Genomic DNA, 23842 nt, shown 5'->3' with positions numbered 1-23842 from the left:
CAGACTTACTTTGCATTCTCTACAGTTAGCTTGGTGTGCGTAGTTTCACAACTTGTAATTAATTATTATATTAGTGTTATTAGTATTTATATTTTTATTTATATTTATCTATATCCTGCTTTATCAGCAGCTAATACTAGAAATCATACAATATGTAAATTAGAATCCAAAGCATACAAACACTAAAAGAGAATTAAATGCAGGACTTATTAAAATGCATAGTTTAAACCAATAAAACTGACTTATTAAAAATCTATAGTGAAACCATTACAAAACTTGCTAAATCACATAATGAAACAAGCATCTTCTTTCCCATTTGCAGGAGGAATGAACCCAGATATCCTCAAACTCTTCTCTGTTTGGGTTTTTTTTTTTTTGTCTTTTGGTAATTTTCCACTCAAGAATGCCTAAAATTTGCCAATATCTCCCATACATATAGTATTTAGAAGGCCCAAGTCTCCTTCCTGACAGGTTTGGGAAAATAAAATTTCCAAAACTGGTGACAAATGTTGACTGGAAGTGACATTTCCCATTTCTGGTGCATGGTTTCTCATCATCTCTTGTTGGCTGTCTACTTAAAGGAAGACTCCTCAATTCCTATCCAAGTCACAATCTGATGGATTTCGGAACAGAAGAGGAGTTTGCCACCTGCCAAGGTGACCCTCTTCCAGCAAACTCTGGCTGTCAAAGCCAGCAGCACAAAGCTCTCAGGAGACTCATCTCAGCAAGACAGTTTGAGGCTCCCTTCACACCTCCACACTTTGCACCAATGTGAACAGCTTCAGCACTAAAAATACCTTGTCCCCAAAGCCAGCGCTTGCGATGCCTCAGTCGGACTCATTTCCCCCCGAAAACATTAAGCAGGGATAGGATAAAATACCTATTTGATGATACTTTTGAAGGAAAAGGACCTCTTTCCATTCATAAAACACCACCTCAAACTCCATTTGTGTGCAAGGAGACACTTAGCATCACTTGTCATGATCAGTGATGCTTTTTAAAAAATAGTACCAAGAAACAGTGGTGGTTTTGTGTCAGTGGGGTAGTAAATAACAATAACAATAATAAATAATAGAAGTTGTGTTTATATCCAGCTTTTTTTCTCCCAAAGGACACTCAAAGCAGCCAACACTAAAAATCACTGGAAGGCTGGATCTACACTGCCATATAACCAAAAAATAATATAATAAATAAAACTTTATTTATATACCGCCCTCTCTCCTCTTGAGAACTCAGGGAGGTTTCCAACATAGCAAAGAAACCATAAAACAAATTAAATATAATAAGGAATAATAAACATGAAACAAGAACATACAGTTCAAAACAACCACAATTTTTTTTAAAGTTATAAAATTCTCCATCAGCAGGGCCAGATATGATAACCAGGGCTTCAGAGTGGGTAAGGCCAACTATAATGTGATAGTCAAGACAAGTACTGCACTGGAATGCACTGCCAAAAGAGATCAGGCAATCCCCTACATTATTCAATTTCCGTAAGGAACTGAGGACCTGGTGGTGTCGGCAGGTTTTTGAGTAATTATATTGGACTACCGCCGATTTCTGAGCCTGAATATATTGCACAAGATTTCCCTAGCCTAAAATGATACATTTTAATATATTGGGTTTATGGTTCCCGTCCCCTTGATCTGGTCATGTAAGTGTGATTTATTGTTATAATTGTATTATTTTACTTTGTTTAATAATGTGTATTATGTTGTTATGTAATGTTTGTGTTGCTTTTATGACTGTAAACCGCCCTGAGTCCCATCCGGGAGATAGGACGGTATATAAATAAAGTTTTATTATTATTATTATTACAATAGAATATCATAGGGCTGGGGGGAAAAGCCTTGAACTGGATTATATGAATCTATGCTTCCAATCATCCAGTTCAAATCTGATAATCTGGATTCAGAAACTGGATTATATAGCAATGCAGATGGGTATTAAAACAACTGCAGGTTTAAAACTGAATTCTTGCAGAATGCTGAACCCTGTCCCAAAATAGATCCAGAACATTAGATCATTCCTCTAATGTTAAAGTCAAGGGGTGCTGTGGCTTTAGCTTTAAATACATTTTAAAGCAATTTTGTGGATTTTAATTTTTTAAATATCATTGATCTTTAATTCTGTATCAATGTTTGTATATTTGTGGATTTTAAATTGTACTGAAATGCTTTTAATGTGACCCGCATTGAGTCGCCTTTGTGGTGAGAAAAGGTGGAGTATAAACAAACATAATAATAATGATAATAATACAGTAATAATAATAATAATAGATCTTTAACTCTGTATCAATGTTTGTATATTTGTGGATTTTAAATTGTATTGAAATGCTTTTAATGTAAGCCGTTTTGAGTCTCCTTTGTGGAAGGAGAAAGTGGAGTATAAATAAACGTAATAGTAATAACCATGCTAAATGAAGCTATTGGAGTCACATGGAGGCTACCAAATCCTACAGCTGGAAAGCTTCCTACAGTGTAGGGGTCTACAATGGTTATCTAGGGCAAAGAGAAAGAGCAGTTCTCATTTTCAAGGCCATGTAATTGAATTTATTCTGTCTCTACAATAGTCCTCTTTAGCTGCAGGCTGACAATCAACGGCAGGATCTTTGGGTGTATTCTTTCTAGGCGCTTATACCTGGTCTTTTCCCCTCCAAAAGAAGGGCTCCTTTCATCCTGGAAATAACACCAGGCTTCTCGGCTCACATTTCCTTCCTCTGACTTTCTGATGCGAACAGGGTACCAAAAAAAAAATCATGCATTTCACATTCTTCAAGTGACTGGTGTGCTAAGCCTCTCCTGCTAGAAAAGAGGTCTCTCTGCTTCCTGACTTTTGGGCATATCTGTGCTGACCACTGGAATCAAACCAGTATTCAAGAAAGTGGCTTCACTGTGAGTTGATTATATAGGAAACCCTGGGGCTAGTTTGAGATACAGAGGTTGACAAAACATTGATGCGCATAAAGGGCTCTCTTTCATGAGCTTTTGAGGAAGTTTGATGTCTAGTTGCCGCAATCTGAAGCTACATTCGAACTGAATTAAATGGTCAGTGTAGATGGCACCTTAGAGCCACAAACGCTAATTAAGTGCAAACCACATCTAGTGAAATGAGGTGTTTTGGAGGTAGGTAGATTGTCCCTGGAGGATAGGTTGAAAGAGTTTATTCCAAGATGAGTCTTAGCTTGGCAAAGGGTTGAACTAGATGGCTCTTGTGACCTCTTTCAGCTTTAAGATTTGATGACTTTAGACTGGGCAATACCTCTACTCATTCCCAACCAGGAGGTTCTTGCAGCTATTGCAACACTGTGTGCATCTACATTGGAGACCTATGCAGTGTGAAACCTCTTTAACTGCCCTGGCTCAATGCTATGGGATCATGGGAGCTGTATTTTGGTGGGGCCATAGCACTCTTTGGGGCTCAGAACTAGAACAAGCCTCTGCCGAACTGTGTCTGCCCAGTCGGGTTGCACACTCCGTAGCTGCCTTGATCTGATTTTGCTTTCTGCAAGCTATTCTTAACACAGAATTAAACTTTTAATCAGCCCCTAAGACAATGAATGCTTCAGGTGGAAAGCATGTCAGGACACTAAATCTCCCAAGGAAAGTAAATAACAGGCCTGATGATTGAAAAGCCAAGTCAAGTTTAGGGGGAAAAGTGTTGAAATAGAGGGAAACTAATTTAGATCAAAAGGATAAAAATGTGGTTGGGGATATTAAGACAAGATACAAAAGATGATATTACAAGAATTGAATATTAGTCAAAATATTTAAATTGTTTGTATTAATACCACTCATGGGTATTTGTTCATCTTAAATTTGTCTATATTTAGCAGCCATTGAAACAACTAGCAGAGTAGAAATGCATTATAATATTTTGATAGATGCCTTGGATTGAAGGGAAAGAGAAGTCAGTTGACTTTTTAGTGTTTTCTACATATTTTTAAAATATGTTTATCTTATTTTGAAGAAGATAAGGAATACAAGGATGTGGAGAGTTCTGCCAGGAGGGATAATAATAATAATAATAATAATAATAATAATAATAATAATAATAATAATAATAATAAACACTTGGGAAGTGTTCGACTTGTGATTTTGTGATATGAAATCCAGCATATACATCTCGTTTGCCGTGTCATACTCTGTCTTTGTGTCAGTAATAATAATAAATCTTTATTTATATCCCGCTGTTCTCCCTCACAGAACCCAAAGCGGCTTACAACATATTGAAATCTTGTAAACAATCCAAATACATTAGTAATAAGTAAAAATAAACAATTTAAAACAACAATAATATACATTCACATTCTTGTGGCATCATGTCAGGTTCTATTGCACTTTGTTCCAGTCCATAGCATTATGGTGTTTCATATAATCCCAGATTAGTTTCCTTCACTAAAGGCCTGTCTAAACAGGAAAGTTTTTAATTGGTTCTTATAAGAAGAAAAAAGGGAGCTGTTTTAATTTCTTTTGGGAGGGTGTTCCATAGGGTTATTTTGTTGTCTTTAGTTGGGAAAATTTATGTTGTAACTTTTGGACTTTAAAGACTGAATAATTGCACTGTTTTACTGGATTGGCTTAGACGGCTCTTTTATTAAAGGCTTGCTGAGTGACCCTTTGGAACAAGGGAACCTGGAACAGACTCAGTCTTTCTTGCTCCAAGTTGAGCTACTGTCGGGCCAGCAATGAAACTGCCGTTGTTCAGAGTTACAGCAATCTCTTCTAAGGATTTTGCTGCCAAAATTTCTTCTGAGGAGTCTTATCATTGCCTTGTTCTCAGGCTGAAAGAGTGAGACTTGCCCAAGCTGAGTTTCGACAGCTTGAGCGAGGATTCAAAGTGTATCGTGTGAAAAATGCTCCCCCCTTCCACTCTCACAAACAAAGGCTGTTGAAGTGTAGGTACTGTTACAACTTTTATAATTTGCACAAATTGTTGATTCAGCTGTAGTAGATGCCACTACACTTTGGTGTGCTCAATGTGTAGTTAATGCACAGCCAAGCGGAGATGCACGTGATCACACATGCGGTTCCCTGGGGCGTGTGTGAATGATGTTCCACCGACCCACTTCTTTATGAAGACACAGGAACACAGTCAGAACGCTCATCTTTTCCTTGTATCACCTTGAACCAATCACATCAAGACAGTAATCAGATTTCAAAAGTGGAGCATTTATACCAGACGTGGGCAAACTTTGGCCCTCCTCCAGGTGTTTTGGACTTCAACTCCCAAAATTCCTAACAGCCTACCAGCTGTTCTCCTTAAGGTACCAGTGTTTTTAATCCCGGTTTTTTACTCCGGATTTAGCGCCTGTTTGGAAGGGCCCTACAATATGATGCAACAGACATTCCACCTTAACATTAGAAACAAGAAATTCCTGACAGTATGAGGTGAAACATGCTGCCTGGCAGGCCAGTGGAGTCTCTTTGTATTGAGGGTTTTTTTAAACAGAGGTTGAACAGCCATCTGACAGGAGTGTTTTGATTGTGTATTCCTTCATGGCAGTGGGTCAGACTGAATGAACCTGGACAAGTCTTCCAGCTCTATGATTCTATGGCATTGCTTTAAGGGGTGGTGGACTCTCCTTATTTGGAGAACTTTATTTATTTTATTTACATTTTGATTTTTTTCCAAACAGGAGTCTTTAAAGAAAGATTGTTCAAGAGTGTTTTGATTGTGTATTCCTGCATGGTAGGGGGTAAGACTAGATGACCCTTGGGGCTCCCTTCCAGCTGTATATCTCTAGGGGCAGGCAACACTTCTAGTTATTCCCAACCCAGAGCATCCTGCAGACTGTGCAACACTGTCAAGATTTCCACTGCACAACAAATACAAAACCAAAATCACATCCACATCATATAGTCATCCCTGAAAGGGTTTCAGGCTCATTCCAATGGAGAAGCTGCCAGGCAATGGGGCCTGCAGGTCAAGGCTGTTCATCTGCCATCCTACTGCAGCCCTTCTATACTGCTGCTGCCATCCCAAATCCAGACTCCCTGATGACACGGCTGGCTCTAAATATCGCATGTAATGCAGCGTGATCCCCAGTCACATACAATCAAGTCAGACGTCTGAACGGGTCCATTCACGAAGAACTGAAATGTACAAGTTGAAGCTTAAACTGAGCCAAAGCACTCCCACCGGGGAGATGAACGATGACCTGATTTCACAATAAACTTGGTACTCCACAGGACACTTCTTCGGGCACATGGATGCTGCTAAGCTCCTCAGCTGAATATAGCTGATGCTGACACCCATAACCCTGACCCTTTTGAATCCAGGTTCTAATAAGGAAATGGCTTCCTTTTCCTTTTAAGCAACCCAACTGATTAATCTCTTTCCTCAAACTGCCAACCCACTGGATGTTGAAAATAACAGATCTGTGGTAATTACAGTACTATTTAATAATAATAATAATAATAATAATAATAATAATAATAACTTTATTTTTATACCCCGCCCCATCTCCCAAATAAGGACTCGGAGCGGCTTACATGGGGACCAAGCCCGAAACATACAACAATAAAATGATAAAACAATTATTCCAACAGTAAAACATCAATATCAATAAAACCATCATAGTAATTTAGTATCTATAGCAGCATAGCAGTGCTACATATGAGCTTATAGTAGGAAACAGAAGAGAAAATACACAGGATGCTCTAATAAGGTTAAGAAAAGGTAAAAACTTACTTTCATTTTTGCAAACAATTCGTCTCATATACAGGAGTCTAGACTAGACAAAGAACTTAGGTAGAAGAGTTCCTAATGTGGACTCTCATGTTTCTTGAGGCAGAGAAGCCTCATGATGCTCCCTTCCCAAAGGATAAAAAAAGCACACTAAAGACTTCTGGGAAGAAGAAAGAAATGACTTCTACATGCAGGAAAGAAGCAGAAGCACATTGAATTACCTAGATCAAGGAAACATGCAGGAAAGAAGCAGAAGCACCTTGAATTACCTAGATCAAGGAAAAAGATGAAAATAAGACAGTGGACATGGGCTACAGGGTTCCTTCTGTCCCTATTGTTCTCTATATAATGGTTGAAACTTCTTCACTTCCAACAACTATAGGCAATAGACGACTTACAAATAACTCACAGTTAAAAACGGGGTGAGACAACAAGAAGTAAGAGAAATCTTCCCCTCAGAAGGGAAATCCACTCCTGAAAGAGTTATTACCCCAAGGGAAAAGGGGTTTCCACTGGAGCTTTATCCCCAATCCTTTCCCAAAATCCAATTATCGCAGGGATGGAACACGAGGTGGAATCTTCTGAACAGGGGCAAAGACAGCAAAGGAAACACCACAGGTGTGTTCACCCTTCCCTGTGCCATCCAAAGCTAAAATATATATTTTGAATGAAGTTACACTTTAAAAATGTAACGGTTCGGACTAACATACAAATTTAACTTAAGAACAAAACTACAGAACCTAGCTTGTTCATAATTTCAAGACTGACTATACTGTATATACCAGGCTCTCCTCCAGGTGTTTTGGACTTCAACTCCCACAATTCCAAACAGCTTACCAGCTGTTAGGAATTGTAGGAGTTGAAGTCCAAAACACCTGGAGGGAAGGCCAAAGTTTGCCCAGGCCTGGATACCAATGTCAATGTCTAGAAATCAACTAATAGTATTTTCTCCTGACGTTTTGTCTGTATCTGTGTCTGGCATCTCCAGAGGTAGGTAATTTGATACACAATACTTTTAATAATTTTGTGCATGAAAATGAAGTATGTATACATTAAACCATCAGAAAGCAAAGGCATCACTGTTTCAGATTTTAGAATTCTAAATTTAAAATTTTAAAATTAGCATCCAGTATTTGTATTCGACTTCATATCGAGATATTTCAGTCTTGGGAGAACCAAAAAGAAGCTCCAAGCCAGCTCCACTCTCTCCCCCATGGATGGTGCTGCTTCTGGCCTTTCTGAATGCCTGGGCAGGGACGTGTTCGCAATGGCCAATGGCGACTGGCATTAGTACTTTCCATTCTCAGTGAAATGACCATCAACTTATCCACAAGTCAGAGCCAAATGCACAATTCAGGCCCCCAAACCGGCCCTCTACTTATACATGAAGTAGACTTACACACAAGTACCGTACATGTTGTAGTCATTCTCTTCTAACTGAATGGCAGAGAGTTGGACTAGATGGCCCATGTGGTCTCTTCCAACTCTATTATTTTATGATTCTATGAATGAGATCTGCTGATGTCCCTTCGTTCCAGTAAAAATTCTGTTTTACAGCCAGAGGAGGCAATGGGAAAAAGAGCATGAAGTCAACCTATCTTCTGATAATGTATGGGGAAATAACTACCATTAATTTGTTACACTTCTTAATTCCGAATTTGTTATTTAAAGTGCTACGCGACAGTGGAGTTAACAGGCCATGAAGCAATGAATGGTTTCAGTTATTTTAATTTAATACTTTAGAGGATAGTTTAAGGAGTCAATCCGGCAGTTCTAAGTCATTTTGATTGCTTTTTAAAAATGGAATTAAAACTAATGTGTCATGGTATTAACAATTAACACAAGGAAACCATGTTAAGAATTTTACTAAATTCAATAAATGTTACTGAAGTCACTGAATTCAATTTAATTTCTGAATTAATGTTAATGTTAACTTTAACATTTCCAAGCTGCGGAACTAAAATGTAATAAGCTAAGAATAATTAATAATGCATTTCATTTTTGTCTGTTTAAGAACTTCTGTAAAAACTCAACCCTCCTGAAGGAGTTCATCTCTCGCCTCAATTATACAGTAGTGCAAAGTCAGGTTTTTATTTATTTTATTACAAAACAGACAGAGTATCCCTCATCCGAAATGCTTGGAACTAGAATGGTATGGATTTTGGAATACCTATATTTGCATAGACTTACATAACAGGATATCTTGCGAGATGGAGCCCAAGTCTAAACATGAAATTCATGTAAACCTCATACACATAGCCTGAAGGTAATATTATACACAATACTTTCAATATGTTTTGCATGAAACAAAGTTTTTATACATCAAACCACCAGAAAGCAAAGGCATCTATATCTAAATCACCAGTTTCAGATTTTGGAGTGTTCAGGATTTCAGAATTCATCCTGCATTTGTATTCTACTTCATATTCAGATATGTCAGGATGGTGTACAATTAAAATCAATTTAAACTATTTAAAAATGTGAAACAGGAAAAAATAAGGTGCAGGCAAAACCACATTAAATTATGTAACACATGAAAAATTCAGATGTGCAAACTAGATGAAATCATTGATTCCAAAGGATTTTAAACCAGGCATGGGCATACTTGGGGCCTCCAGTTGTTTAGGACTCCAACTCCCACAATTCCTAACAGCCTACCGGTTGTTAGGAATTGTGGGAGTTGAAGTCCAAAACACCTGAAGGACCCAAATTTGCCCAGGCCTGCTTAAATAAAAGCCATATTTCCATTTAACACAGAAATAATGTTCAGTGTCATTTGTTGTGGCACTTCAGTTGTTTTATTCATCTCCTTTTAAGTGTCCTAGTTAGTACCAGTATTAACTGGGACACTTAAAGGGAGATGAATAACATAATTGAGGTGCCACAACAAAGAAGAGTCCACTCCTTTCTTTGTGGTGGGACACTAAAGAGGACCTCACCCTAGAGACAAAACTTCCTCAGCAGGAATATATAATAATAATAATAATAATAATAATAATAATAATAATAATAATAATATCAACAACAACTTTATACCCCGCCCTATCTCTCTGAGGGGACTCGGAGCGGCTTACAACAGTGTAAATAACACAACAATAATCAAAATAAAACAATGATTGTAAAACAATAAACCAATAACCAATTTAAATAGCATCAACACAAGTAACTAAACAATCAATACAAGTGAAAAGTAAACAAAACATATTCAATTTAAAAAGACATCATCCTTTAAAACCAGAATTATATGGTAGAAAACAATTAAAACATTTATATGACAAAGGAGAACTTCTACTGGTAATGGAAGAGGGCTCACCTTGTAGACATCGCCATAGGTGCCGCTTCCCACCCGCTGAACCAGCTCATAATCCTGCTGCGGGTTCCGACGCATGATATCGCCCCCGGGGCGGGTCAGAGGATCCATTGCCCCTCAGTGTTGTGTTCCTCTTTCCTCCCTGTCCCCCAAATGGGGGAACAGGAGTGGGGCACCGCTATCTCTGCTCCTCCGCTTCGGGGTCTCAGAGGCCAGAAAATTAAGCCCCTCACGGTGTTAGTGAGGCCATCCACAGTGACAGCGCATGGCTCTGGTCCGCACTTCTCTGGGCCTATGGGAACAAGAAAGAAGATGCATGAGATGATGATTTCCATACCAAATCGGAGGTGGCCTCAGGCACTTCCACACTTGTGGCTGTACTTCAGAACTGGCACAAAAACATCAGAATAGTCCTTGCCTAAGAAAACCCAATGAAATTTATGGGGGTGTCATAAATCAACAAAAAACTTGAAAGAATATAATAACACACACACACACACACATATATACAAAGAAGTGTGAAGATTATTTGCAGGTTCCATTCATTGTAAAGGGTCTGCTTAAGGAAATGCTACAGAGAATCGTGCCCTGGGGCCAGATCTGTCAATTTTGGAGCTCTATGGTTCTTAATAATGACTTCCATGTCTTTTAAAGCTAGTTTTAAGAATGAATTTTAAACTTATGCTCTGTGTTTTAATCTTTGTCCTGTGTATTTAATATGTATTTTATAGAAATATATTTTAATATGTATCTTTTATAGAACTACATTTTAATATGTATGTTTATAGAATTTTTACAACATCTGTGTTTTGACTGTGCTGTGACCCACCTCGAGTCACGAGGAGATGTGGGTAAGAAATAAAATTATTATAGCTATTGTTATTATTATTATTATTATTGCAGATGCCCCTCGCAGCAGTCCAAAACAAGCAGCCTCACCAAGTCAACCTTTACTAGCCCAGGATTCCATTTCCAAAAGCATCCCGTTTTGAGCATTAAATCCTATTTAGTTTCAAATGAAACATGAATGTCAGAATTGTAATGCTGCGGATGAAGCAAAGGATGCACTGAAGACCCCTGGGAGGGAATTCACAACTTGGGAGTCACCGTTTATATTCTTACTCCCTGAAGAGTCCTCTATAAACACTGCCCCTTGTTCCTAACAGATTTGTGGGAATGGGTGGCACTCAGAAACCATTTACTGTGGCCAATTTTTCCATTACCTCAACATTGAGTGAAGAAAACCCCATTTGGTGTCATGGCCCACAGTTAGAGAAGCAGTGCTCTAGACTGCGGCCCTGAGCTCAGATGGGAGCTCCAGTTTAACAACACTGGAGGGTTGTCCCATTCCCACATGTGGTTAGAAGCCACTAGACAAAGGATGAATGGCTGACTGGAGAATCCTGTTAAACACAACCTCAGGGGATTCAAATGCTATTTTCATATGCTTTCCATAGCCTTGTTAAATTGAATAAGAGTTGTTTTGTGTTACCACATCAGGCCCATAAATGGGAACCAAAGCATGTCAAGCTGCTTTGAGTCTCCGTATGGAGAGAAAAAGCAGGATATAAATAAACATAATAATAATAAACATAATAATAATAAACATAATAATAATAATAATAATAATAATAATAATAATAACAACAACAACAACAATAGAAACGCATAAAGGAGAAATCAGACAGCAAGAGCTGAAATGCTTATGGCAGAACAGAAGAATCATTCAAAGTCATTTCACCCAAATAGAAGCATCAGGTAAACAGAAGGCATCCAGTATTCAGATCTGAGACCAACAAGATCCAGATACCAAAATCCAAAGGTATCTGCACCAGTGAGGCCTCACAGCTCCCTGATCCCATTATTATCATTATCATCATCATCATCCTATTTATGTTTATCTCATCTTTCTACCTGTAGGGACTTAAGGCGACTGACAATGACATGACACAATACATCAGATTTACAAACAAGACAAATATATATATGCATGAATATAAAAATTAAAAAACATTGAGTTATTTATGTCATGATTATAAAAGTTAAAATACAATAAAATTGTTCAACAATGAGTTATTGCCACTATTGGGAAATGCATGGTTAGCTGCAAATGAGATTATTTAGGAAGAGGGAGAAATACATATATTTACAAATCTTGATCAGGGTCTGGACATAAACTGAGAAACGGTGTATTTTATAATAATAACTTTATTTTTGTATCCCGCCACCATCTCCCCGAAGGGATTTGGGCAGCCCAAGGCAAACAACAAAGTTTACAAACTATAACACAGTTAAAAACAAATCACATATAACAATCCTAATTAAACAATTAAAAAACCATCAGGGTATAAAAACATCATTAATATGTTTCTATGGAATCTATGTCAACCATTGATTAAAAACATTTTTTTTCTAAAATAAAATTTAAAAAATGGATTTGAATGTTTTCTTTGAATTCTACATCAAAAAATGAAAGGGACTGAATCAAGTATGTCATCATGGATACCAAGTAGACAGGCTCTAATTTAATTTCTGTGAGTGAATAGACTGGCAATAGTTTGGAAGAGGAGATAACAGCAAATGAAGCTCTCTTGCTCTGCCTCTGGTGCCGTGTGCCTTCAAGTCGTTTAAGATTTATGGCAACCCTAAGATGACCTTATTCCAGGGTTTCACGGGGCTAAGAGTGTATGACCTGCTCAGGGTGAGCCAGTGGGCTTTCATGGCCAAGGAAGGGGCCATGTCCTGGTTTCCAGAGACGCCATCCAACTCTCAAACCACTAGACCACGTTCACTCAGCCTAACTTTCTCTAAAAGTAAACATTAATAAGATCAATGAACAAATAATTTGTGATGGTGGAATACATGTGAACGAGATAAAGCCATTTTTGATCAACTGAATTAATTTGAAAACAATCCAGCGTAAGTGGTTAGTGTGTCCCTATTTTCTAATGAAGCCTGAATCTCTGATTAGTTTTATTAAACAACGAACATAGATTAGGCAAGGGCAAACTTCAGCCCTCCAGGTGTTTTGGACTTCAACTCCCATAATTCCTAACAGTCGATAGGCTATTAGGAATTGTGGAAGTAAAGGTCCAAAACACCTGGAAGGCTGAAGTTTGCTAAGGTAGGAATGTTATGTGGCTTTTTTCAGTGAATCAATGTAAAGACTGAAGGCACGATCCAGGCAAAGGCATTGATTTTGCACCTTTACCTAATTCTTGAGACTAAGGGAGCATTGACACTCCAGAATTAATGCAGTTTGATACCACTTTAATTGCCCTGGATCAATGCTATGGAATCATAGGAGATGGCATTTTATCAGATCTTTAGCCTTTTCCTGCAAATAGTGCTTGTGCCTCACCAAACTACAACTCCCATGATTCCATAGCATTGAACCATGACAGTGAATATGGCGCCACACTGCATTCAACCTACAATGCGCATGCACCCTTAGAAGATTCTAGACTGCACTGTCAAGCTAGCCATAACAATCTGGGAGCGACCTTTAGTTTCAAAAATACAACCCATGTTTGCCAGTGGAAAAAATTCAGAGTAACAAAGGCTAGACACTCTTGGAAGAGAAACTGTTTGACTGCGACATTTCTTCTGTTCAAAATAGTGCTTTCCTCATCAACATGATAACAAAAAAAGGCAAACACTCTTTTATGTAACAGTGGCAACCGCAGAGGGGATAGTTTTGTTCCTGGAGTATTTAATGCCAAAGAGAAATTCACAAGATAGCTTTTGGAACAGGGGGGAAAGGGGCTGTACAGTTTGGGTGCCAAGTATGCAGCAAATCCACTGCATCAAAGCAAAACTGATAACTGAGCACAAAATCCTGAAACAACATTTAAAAAAAATCCAGGCTTCTGGCTAACAAAGCTGCAAAATCAAGCTCAAAAGCATGTGTGAGTAAGGCTTAGTAAAACCATAACAGCAAAATGTACCAATGAACTGAACTGTTTTTGAATGACTAATGACCCTTCTTTTCAAATTAATTTGCCCACAAGAGAACATTCCTTCCAGGCACCTCTTCAAGATGCTAAAGAAGTGCAAGGAGTCAGAAATCAATTAAAATTTACCCTCATTCTGGATCAGTTAAAGCTCAGCTCAGAGATCGACCACCAGCACCATCTTCATCAAAGATTTGGACAATGGAATAAAAGACATTTGCAGGTGACCCCAAATTGGGAGGGAGAGCTAATACAGAGGATAGGATCAGCATCCAAAATAACATTAATAAATTAGGGGGCTGATTGGCAAAACCAACAAAATGAACTTCAACAGGGAGAAATGAAAGCTATTAATACTACACTCTTAGATAGAAAGACTAAAATGCACAGATATAGGATGGGAGATACCTGGGACTTGGACAACTTAGCAGGCCACAAGTTAACCAAGAGTCAACAATATGATGCGGCAGTTTAAAAAGACAACAAGATTTTAGGCTGCATCAATAGGAAGATAGTGTATGTTTCAAATGAAGTCATAGTTCCACTCTCTTCTGTGTTGGTCAGATCTCACTTGGAATAACTCTGTGTCCAATTCTGGGCACAATTCAAAAAGGATATTGACAAGATGGAAGGTGTCCAGAGAACGGTGACCAAAATGGCCATAGGTCTGTGAGTCTGTGAGGTGCATTTAAAAGAGATGGATATGTTTCACTTGAAGAAATGGAGGCTAAAAGGTGACTATATTTCAATATTTAAAAGGATATCGCATTGAGGAAGGGACAGGATTGTTTTCTGCTGCTCTGGAGGCTTGGACACAATGGAGCAACAGATTCAACTTGCAGAAAAAGAGACTCCCAATATTACAAAGAACCTCCTGACATTCAGAGCTGCAACTCCGTGAAATATTGTTGTTTAAATCTTTGTTTTAACTTGTTTTATCATCTTCTTGTGTTTTAAACTGTGTGTATTGTTAATGTATTTGTGCTGTTACTTTTGTAACATTGTGAGCCGCCCCGAGTCCCCACGGGGAGATGGTGGCGGGGTATAAATAGTTGTTATTATTATTATTATTATTATTATTATTATTATTATTATTATTATTATTATATGCCGCTCCTTGGGAATACGGTACTGTCTCCTCTGGAGATTTTTAAGCAGAGGCCACATGGCCATCTGTCAGGAGGGCTTGGATGTCTTCCTGCTTGGCAGAAAGGGGGCTGGATGGTCTCTTCCGATTCTGATTCCATAATTCTATGATTCTATGACTGTGAAAATGAAAGTCTGGGTTGAATTTCCAGAGATCAGCTGACACAGTAGCAAAACTGGGCAGGCTGTCTGAATGCCAAATTCCTTTTATTGAGCACAATGGTTCACCCAGCCACTCTGCTGGTGCTGGCAATGCGCAAGGAGTTCCTGGTCATCACAAGGGCTAATTCCTTAAGCAGGGCCCGCTGCAAAGCATCCTATTAAATTTATAAACAGGAGGCCTAAGATAGAAAACCCCTGCTACGCACCCCAGGATGAGCTCTAGCTGGAGGAACTTTCCATTAGAGAAAAGAATGGAAACAGATCCTCTTAAAGCTGCCGGAAGAGAACCAGATGCTACCAAAAGAGCCTCTCTAGACCTGTTTGAGCCTGAGATTGATGGGCAAAGCCAGAATTTCTGGCTCTTGGCTGCTTTTAGAAGGGGAACATGGCAGGTTCTCCCTCTGGTTCCTCAGAGCCACAAAGTTTTTGAAATATCCCCCCCCACACACACACACACACAATATCACGATGTATTGAAAACATTGACTACGTTGGATAATCCAGAACATTGGATAAGTGAGTGTTGGATAAGTGAGACTCTACTGTATGTCCATTTACATTTTATTTTGTTTTATGATTATTGTTTTTAAATGAGGGTGGGTGGGGGAAGTGAGTTTTAAGGAGTTACAGATGGTATAAGTCACATATTGGAAAATTACTGACTTTACAAACAGTGTAATAATATTTATGTTGCTGAAAAATATTTAGATTTTAAAAAATTATCTTGCAAATGTGGACCATTGAGGTTCCTAAGATTGTGACTGCTCAGGAATCAATCAGAAAAGATGTTAAGATAGCAATTGTGATTGAATCCTTCCAACAATAATAAAGACTGCCTGTTATCTTTCCTATGAGAGGAAGCTCTACTGAATACTTGGGAGGACATTTTTAAGGACCGTACAATCCTTTTGTAGATGGGACCAGCATCTGCATTTCACTCATCCATAGGCATTTTTTAAGTCCTCCAGTGCTACTTCATGGTATTCTTAGTCCGGAAGTTTTTCTTTTCAATATGGTTTGCTATTATTTGTGGTTTTGTGTATCCAGGTAAAGTACAGGAATATATCCGCCACATATACAGAGGCTGAGCTGAACATATTGTGCTTGTAAATATTTAAATATGTCGAAGTCCAACACTGAATACACTAAATCGTACTGTACATTCATTTTTTCCTGGTGCAATGGTTTCTGCATGATCTGTGCTCCACATAAAGGTTTAAGCAGCCATGCCCTAGATCCCATTCAACCCGTACAACAGGAGTACAGTGTCTAGATCAAGAGAAGTAACAGAACCATTCCCTTCTGCATTGGTCAGACCTCACCTTATGTTTCATGTGAATCATTTGAGTCCCAATGGGAAGAGGAGAAAGGGATAATGATGGTAATAATAATAATAACAATAATAATAAGGTACTTTGATAAGAACCCTTTGAATCCCAAAAAGGGGGGAGAAAAGGATGAAGGCAATAACAACAACAACAACAACAACAACAACAACAACAACAATAATGTGTTTCATTTCTGACTCATGTGAATCCTTTTAGTCTTAATTGGGGAGAGGAGGGAGAACAGAATAACAACAACAACAACAACAACAACAACAACAACAACAACACACTTCATGTTGTTTCTGTCTCCTTTGAACCCTTTGAGCCCCAATAAAGGGAATGGGGAGAACTTGATAATGATGGTGATGATATTTATTTATTTTATTTGCTACATTTATATCCCACCCTTCTCACCCCGAAGGGGACTCAGAGCGGCTTACAAATTAAATTTACATACAATATTATATTATTAGCATAGTACAATACTGGTAATAAAATACTATATTGTACTGTATCGATATATTGTAATATTATTAGTAATATTACATGTAAAATATATAATTAATTATTATATCATATTATTAGTATTATATCGTATTACAATATAATATTATGAATATTATATGTATATACAATGTTATAATTATTATATATTATTGATAGAGTATTTCACTTTTGTCTTGTGTGAATCCTTTGAGTCTCAATAAAAGAGGAAGAACAGGATGATAATAAAACCGTAATAATCCCTTGAGTCCCAGTGGGTGGGGAGTGAGAAATGGGATGATGATGGTGATGATGATGATGCACTTCACCTCTGTATTGTGTTCATCCTTTTGAGTCCCAATAGGGGGAGAGAACAGGACAATGATAACAACAAGGCAGTTCACTTCTATCTGTGTGAATCATTGAGGTCTCAATTTAGGGGAGAGAGCACAGGATGATGATGATGATAATGATGATGATAATGCTCAAGTAAATCTATTGAGCCCCAGTTTGGGAGGAAGAATAATACTGTAATTATATTAATAATTTCTTTTCTGTCTTGGGTGAACACAATACTTGGAGAAATATGGATACAAATAAATCGATTGATGATGATGATAGCTGCCACCACAAATAAGAATAAAGCACTTCATTTTCTCTCTTTGAAGCATTTGAGTTCCAGTGAGATAACAATAATGATAATACTGTAATAATAAAAACCGATAGATATAAAAACAAATGGATGATGATAGCAACCCATAACAACATCAATAAATTTCTCTTGTATCAAGTGTGAACCCTTTGATTCAAAAGGAGGGGGGGAGCCGATTTATATACATGGTTGATGGTAATGATGATAATAGCAACACCTAATAATAATACATTTCACTTCTGTCAAGGATGAACAGTTCAAGTGACAATTTTAGAGGGAAAGCTGAATGAAAATAAATTAACTGATGATGGTGATATGAGTGAGTAAGCCACGTAAAATAATAAAACACTTCAAGTCTGTCAAGGGGTAAACTCTCTGTGTTACAATATTTGGCGGAAAGCTGGCTACAAATAAAACATCGATGATGGTAAGAGCAACCAATTATTATTATTATTATTCACTTCTATCAAGGGTAAACCTTTTTAGTCACAATATTTGGGGGAAAGCTGGCTAGAAATACAAAAATGATGATAATGATAAGAGCAAGTAATAATATCACCTCTGAGTCACAGGTTCGGGAGAAAAGGTAGCTATAAATACAAAACTTGATGATGATGATGATAAAAGCAACCAATAATAATAATAACAACAACAACAACAACATCACCTCTGAGTCATAATATTTGGGAGGAAAGCTGCCTATAAATATAAAAATGGATGATGATGATGATGATGATAAGAGAAAATAATAAAAATATCATCTGAGTCACAAAATTCGGGAGGAAAGATGGCTACAAATACAAAAATTGATGATGCTGATATGAGCAACCAATAATAATTTGAAAAATTCACTTCTGTCAAGGGTGAACCCTCTGAGTCACAACATTCAGGAGGAAAGCTGGCTATGAATAAATGGATTAATTATGATAATATTAATAATAATAGCAACATAAATGAAGTAATAATAATAATAGCAGACAATAATAGCAATTCTGAAATAATAACAATAATAATAACAGACAATAATAATGGCAACTCTGAATAAAAAATAATATTTAATAGCAGACTTCATTACTGACAACGGTGAACTTTTGAGTCACAATATTTGGGGCCAAGCTGCATATAAACACATGAATTATCACAGTAATAAAACATTATTATTATCATTACTGGATTATTATTATTATTATTACCATATTATTATCACTGTATTATTCTTATAACTGTATTATTATTATCATATTATTATTATATTATTATTGCTGTATTATAATTGTATTAATACTGTATTATTAATAATACATTATTATTACTATTAACATATTGTAATATTATTATTACCTTATTATTACTACCATATTATCATATTATTATTATTATTGCTATATTATAATTGTATTATTAATACAACTACTGTATTATTATTATTATTACCACCATATTGTTATATTACAATTGATGTATTATTATTATCACTGTATTATTCTTATGACTGTATTATTACCATATTATTATCATATTATAATTATAATTAATATTACTATTGTATTATTATTTCCATATTGCTATTATCACCACATTATCAGATTATTATGACTATAATTATTATTATAATATAATAATAATCATTACCATATCACAGTATTGTCATGTTATTAGTATTGCTATCATCATTATTATATTATTACCTTATTATTACTATTTATATATTGTAATATTATTACCTTCTTATTATTGCTGCCATATTATTATATTACAATTGCTGTATTATTATTATGACCATATTATTATCATGTTATGATTATAATTAATATTACTATTGGATTATTACTCCCACATTGCTATTATTACCACCATATTATCAGATTATTATTACCATATTATTATTACCATATCACAGTATTGTCATATTATTAGTATTGCTATCATCATTATTATATTATTACCTTATTATTACTATTGATATATTGTAATATTATTATTACCTTATTATTATTACTTCCATATTATTATCATATTACAATTGATGTATTATTATGACCATATTATTATTACTATTAAAGTATTATTATGACCATATTATTATATTATAATTATAATTAATATTATTATTGTATTATTATTCCCAAATTGCTATTATTATCACCACATTATTATTTTATTATTACCATATTATTATTATCACCATATCACAGTATTGTCATGTTATTAGTATTGCTATCATCATTATTATAATATTATTATTATTACCTTATTACTATTAACATATTGTAATATTATTATTACCCTATTATTATTACCACCATATTATTATCATATTACAATTGCTGTATTATTATTATGACCATATCATTATCATATTATAATTACAATTAATATTACTATTGTATTATTATTCCCACATTGCTATTATTATCACCATATTATCAGATTATTATTACCATATTATTATTATCACCATATCACAGTATTGTCATGTTATTAGTATTGCTATCATCATTATTATAATATTATTATTATTACCTTATTACTATTAACATATTGTAATATTATTATTACCTTATTATTATTACCACCATACTATTATATTACAATTGATGTTTTATTATCACTGTATTATTCTTATGACTGTATTATTATTACCATATTATTATCATATTATAATTATAATTAATATTACTATTGTATTATTATTACCATATTGCTATTATTATCACCACATTATCAGATTATTATGACTATAATTATTATTATAATATAATAATAATTATTATTACCATATGACAGTATTGTCATGTTATTAGTATTGCTATCATCATTATTATATTATTACCTTATTATTACTATTTATATATTGTAATATTATTACCTTCTTATTATTACTGCCATATTATTATCATATTACAATTGCTGTATTATTATTATGACCATATTATTATCATGTTATGATTATAATTAATATTACTATTGGATTATTACTCCCACATTGCTATTATTACCACCATATTATCAGATTATTATTACCATATTATTATTACCATATCACAGTATTGTCATATTATTAGTATTGCTATCATCATTATTATATTATTACCTTATTATTACTATTGATATATTGTAATATTATTATTACCTTATTATTATTACTTCCATATTATTATCATATTACAATTGATGTATTATTATTATGACCATATTATTATTACTATTAAAGTATTATTATGACCATATTATTATATTATAATTATAATTAATATTATTATTGTATTATTATTCCCAAATTGCTATTATTATCACCACATTATTATTTTATTATTACCATATTATTATTATCACCATATCACAGTATTGTCATGTTATTAGTATTGCTATCATCATTATAATAATATTATTATTACCTTATTATTACTATTTATATATTGTAATATTATTACCTTCTTATTATTACTACCATATTATTATCATATTACAATTGCTGTATTATTATTATGACCATATTATTATCATGTTATAATTATAATTAATATTACTATTGGATTATTATTCCCACATTGCTATTATTATCACCATATTATCAGATTATTATTACCATATTATTATTACCATATCACAGTATTGTCATATTACTAGTATTGCTATCATCATTATTATTATATTATTATTACCTTATTATTACTATTGATATATTGTAATATTATTATTACCTTATTATTATTACTTCCATATTATTATCATATTACAATTGATGTATTATTATTATGACCATATTATTATTACTATTAAAGTATTATTATGACCATATTATTATATTATAATTATAATTATAATTAATATTATTATTGTATTATTATTCCCAAATTGCTATTATTATCACCATATTATTATTTTATTATTACCATATTATCATCACCATATCACAGTATTGTCATGTTATTAGTATTGCTATCATCATTATTATAATATTTTTATTATTACCTTATTACTATTAACATATTGTAATATTATTATTACCCTATTATTATTACCACCATATTATTATCATATTACAATTGCTGTATTATTATTATGACCATATTATTATCATGTTACAATTATAATTAATATTACTATTGGATTATTATTCCCAAATTGCTATTATTATCACCACATTATTATTTTATTATTACCATATTATTATTACTACTATATCACAGTATTGTCATGTTATTAGTATTGCTATCAGCATTGTTATAATATTATTATTATTACCTTATTGCTATTAACATATTATAATATTATTATTACCCTATTATTATTACCACCATATTATTATCACATTACAATTGCTGTATTATTATTATGACCATATTATTATCATGTTATGATTATAATTAATATTACTATTGGATTATTACTCCCACATTGCTATTATTATCACCATATTATCAGATTATTATTACCATATCACAGTATTGTCATATTATTAGTATTGCTATCAGCATTATTATAGTATTATTATTATTACCTTATTATTATTACTATCATATTATTATTATTATTATTATTACTATTTTATTATTATTGCTATTACTATTATCATTATTACAGTAGTATTATTACCGTAGTATTATTGTTGTGCTTCTTCTCCCAGGAAGCCAGGCCTTGCTGGCTTGCTTCCCCGCAGGCCTCGCTCCTTCCGCGGCGCTTTACCTACGGCGAGACCGCTGCAGTCCGAAGGAAGGGAGGCCCTCTTTGTCCCTCGGCCGGGGCCTCGATTGCGCGCGCGGCCTGCTCCGCCTGCCCGCCCGCCCGCCCGCCCGCCGTCCCTCCTCTTCGGGCCGGGCCGCCTCTCCGTTGTCTCCGCTGCCGCCCCGCCCCCGAGGAGGAGGGGAAGGGAAGAGAAGGAAAGGGCCGGGCTTCGCAGGCCTCGCAAGCAGGCGCGGAGCCAGAGCGCCTCAACGCGGGCCTCTTCGGCACGACAAAAGGCCTCAGGAGGAAGAGCAGGCCCGCCTCACAGGGAAAACGGCGAGAGCAGGCCCGGGCCTACTTGGGCCCTCAACTCCAATGACCACTTCGTTCCTTTTGTTCATCGATTTGGCCCCAAATCCTGTTCATATACATTTCCCTTGCATTTTCGTAGACTGGGTTGCTGTGAGTTTTCCGGGCTGTATGGGCATGTTGTGGCAGCATTCTCTCCTGACGTTTTGCCTGCATCTGTGGCTAATGGCGTCTTGAGGGGTGTCTATATCCCAAACGAACCCTTGTCTGTTTAGTTGTTCTTGTTTATTCATTCAGTCACTTCCCAGGCCAGAGCTCCCATCTCCTTCAAGGTCAAGCCAGTCCCTTCAAGGATCCCATCCATCCACCTTGCCTTTGGTCGGCCCCTCTTTTTCCTTCCATTTTCCCCAGCATCATTCTCTTCTCCAAGCTTTCCTGTCTCCTCATGATGTGGTCAAAGCACTTCCTCCTTGCCTTTCATATCCTTCCCTCTAGTGAGCAGCAATCTGTATAAAGACCAAGTAGCCACAGTCAGAACAGATCACAGGACAACAGACTGGTTCCAGATTGGGAAAGGAGTGCGGACATCAGGGCTGCATCCTCTCACCCTCCCTATTCAACTTGTACGCAGAACATATCATGCGACGTGCGGGGCTTGACGATTCCAAGGCCGGAGTTAAAATTGCTGGAAGAAACATTAACAACCTTAGGTATACAGATGATACCACTCTGATGGCCGAAAGCGAGGAGGAGCTGAGGAGCCTCATCACCAAAGTGGAAGAAGAAAGTATAAAAGCTGGGTTGCAGTTAAACATCAAGAAAACCAGGATCATGGCAACTACACCTATTGATAACTGGCAAATAGAGGGAGAAAACGTGGAGGCAGTGACAGGCCGGACTGTGGCGCAGCTAGCTAGTAACCAGCTGCTATAAATCACTACTGACCGAGAGGTCATGAGTTCGAAGCCCGGGTCGGGTTAAGCCTCCGACCATAAAAAAAAAAAAATAGCCCCGGCTTGCTGTTGACCTAGCAGCCCCGAAAGACAGTTGAATCTGTCAATTAGGGAAATTTAGGGACGCTTTATGCGGGAGGCTAATTTAACTAATCTACAACACCATAAAACTGCTCACGAGGAAAAGA

The 23842-nt window shown here is 35.8% G+C and overlaps 1 protein-coding gene across 2 annotated transcripts in view; it reads right to left on the bottom strand.

Moving 5' to 3' along the window:
* The window catches only part of map4k5 (mitogen-activated protein kinase kinase kinase kinase 5), a 124461-nt gene extending 101921 nt beyond the window's left edge, over positions 1 to 22540 (bottom strand). For both annotated transcript variants that reach the window (XM_062968708.1, XM_062968709.1), the window contains exons 1-2: positions 22324 to 22540; positions 10004 to 10292 (exon numbers count right to left, since the gene is read on the bottom strand). In XM_062968708.1, coding sequence (XP_062824778.1) covers positions 10004 to 10111 — 108 coding nt within the window. In that variant the 5' untranslated portion in view covers positions 10112 to 10292; positions 22324 to 22540. The remainder of the gene's footprint in view (positions 1 to 10003; positions 10293 to 22323) is intronic.
* Between the last annotated feature and the right edge of the window lie 1302 nt (positions 22541 to 23842).

Source organism: Anolis carolinensis, chromosome 1 (genome assembly GCF_035594765.1).
Source record: "Anolis carolinensis isolate JA03-04 chromosome 1, rAnoCar3.1.pri, whole genome shotgun sequence".
Taxonomy (NCBI): Eukaryota; Metazoa; Chordata; class Lepidosauria; order Squamata; family Dactyloidae; genus Anolis; species Anolis carolinensis.
Note: the sequence above shows the minus strand (reverse complement) of the source record. Positions and strands in the feature narration are given on the sequence as shown.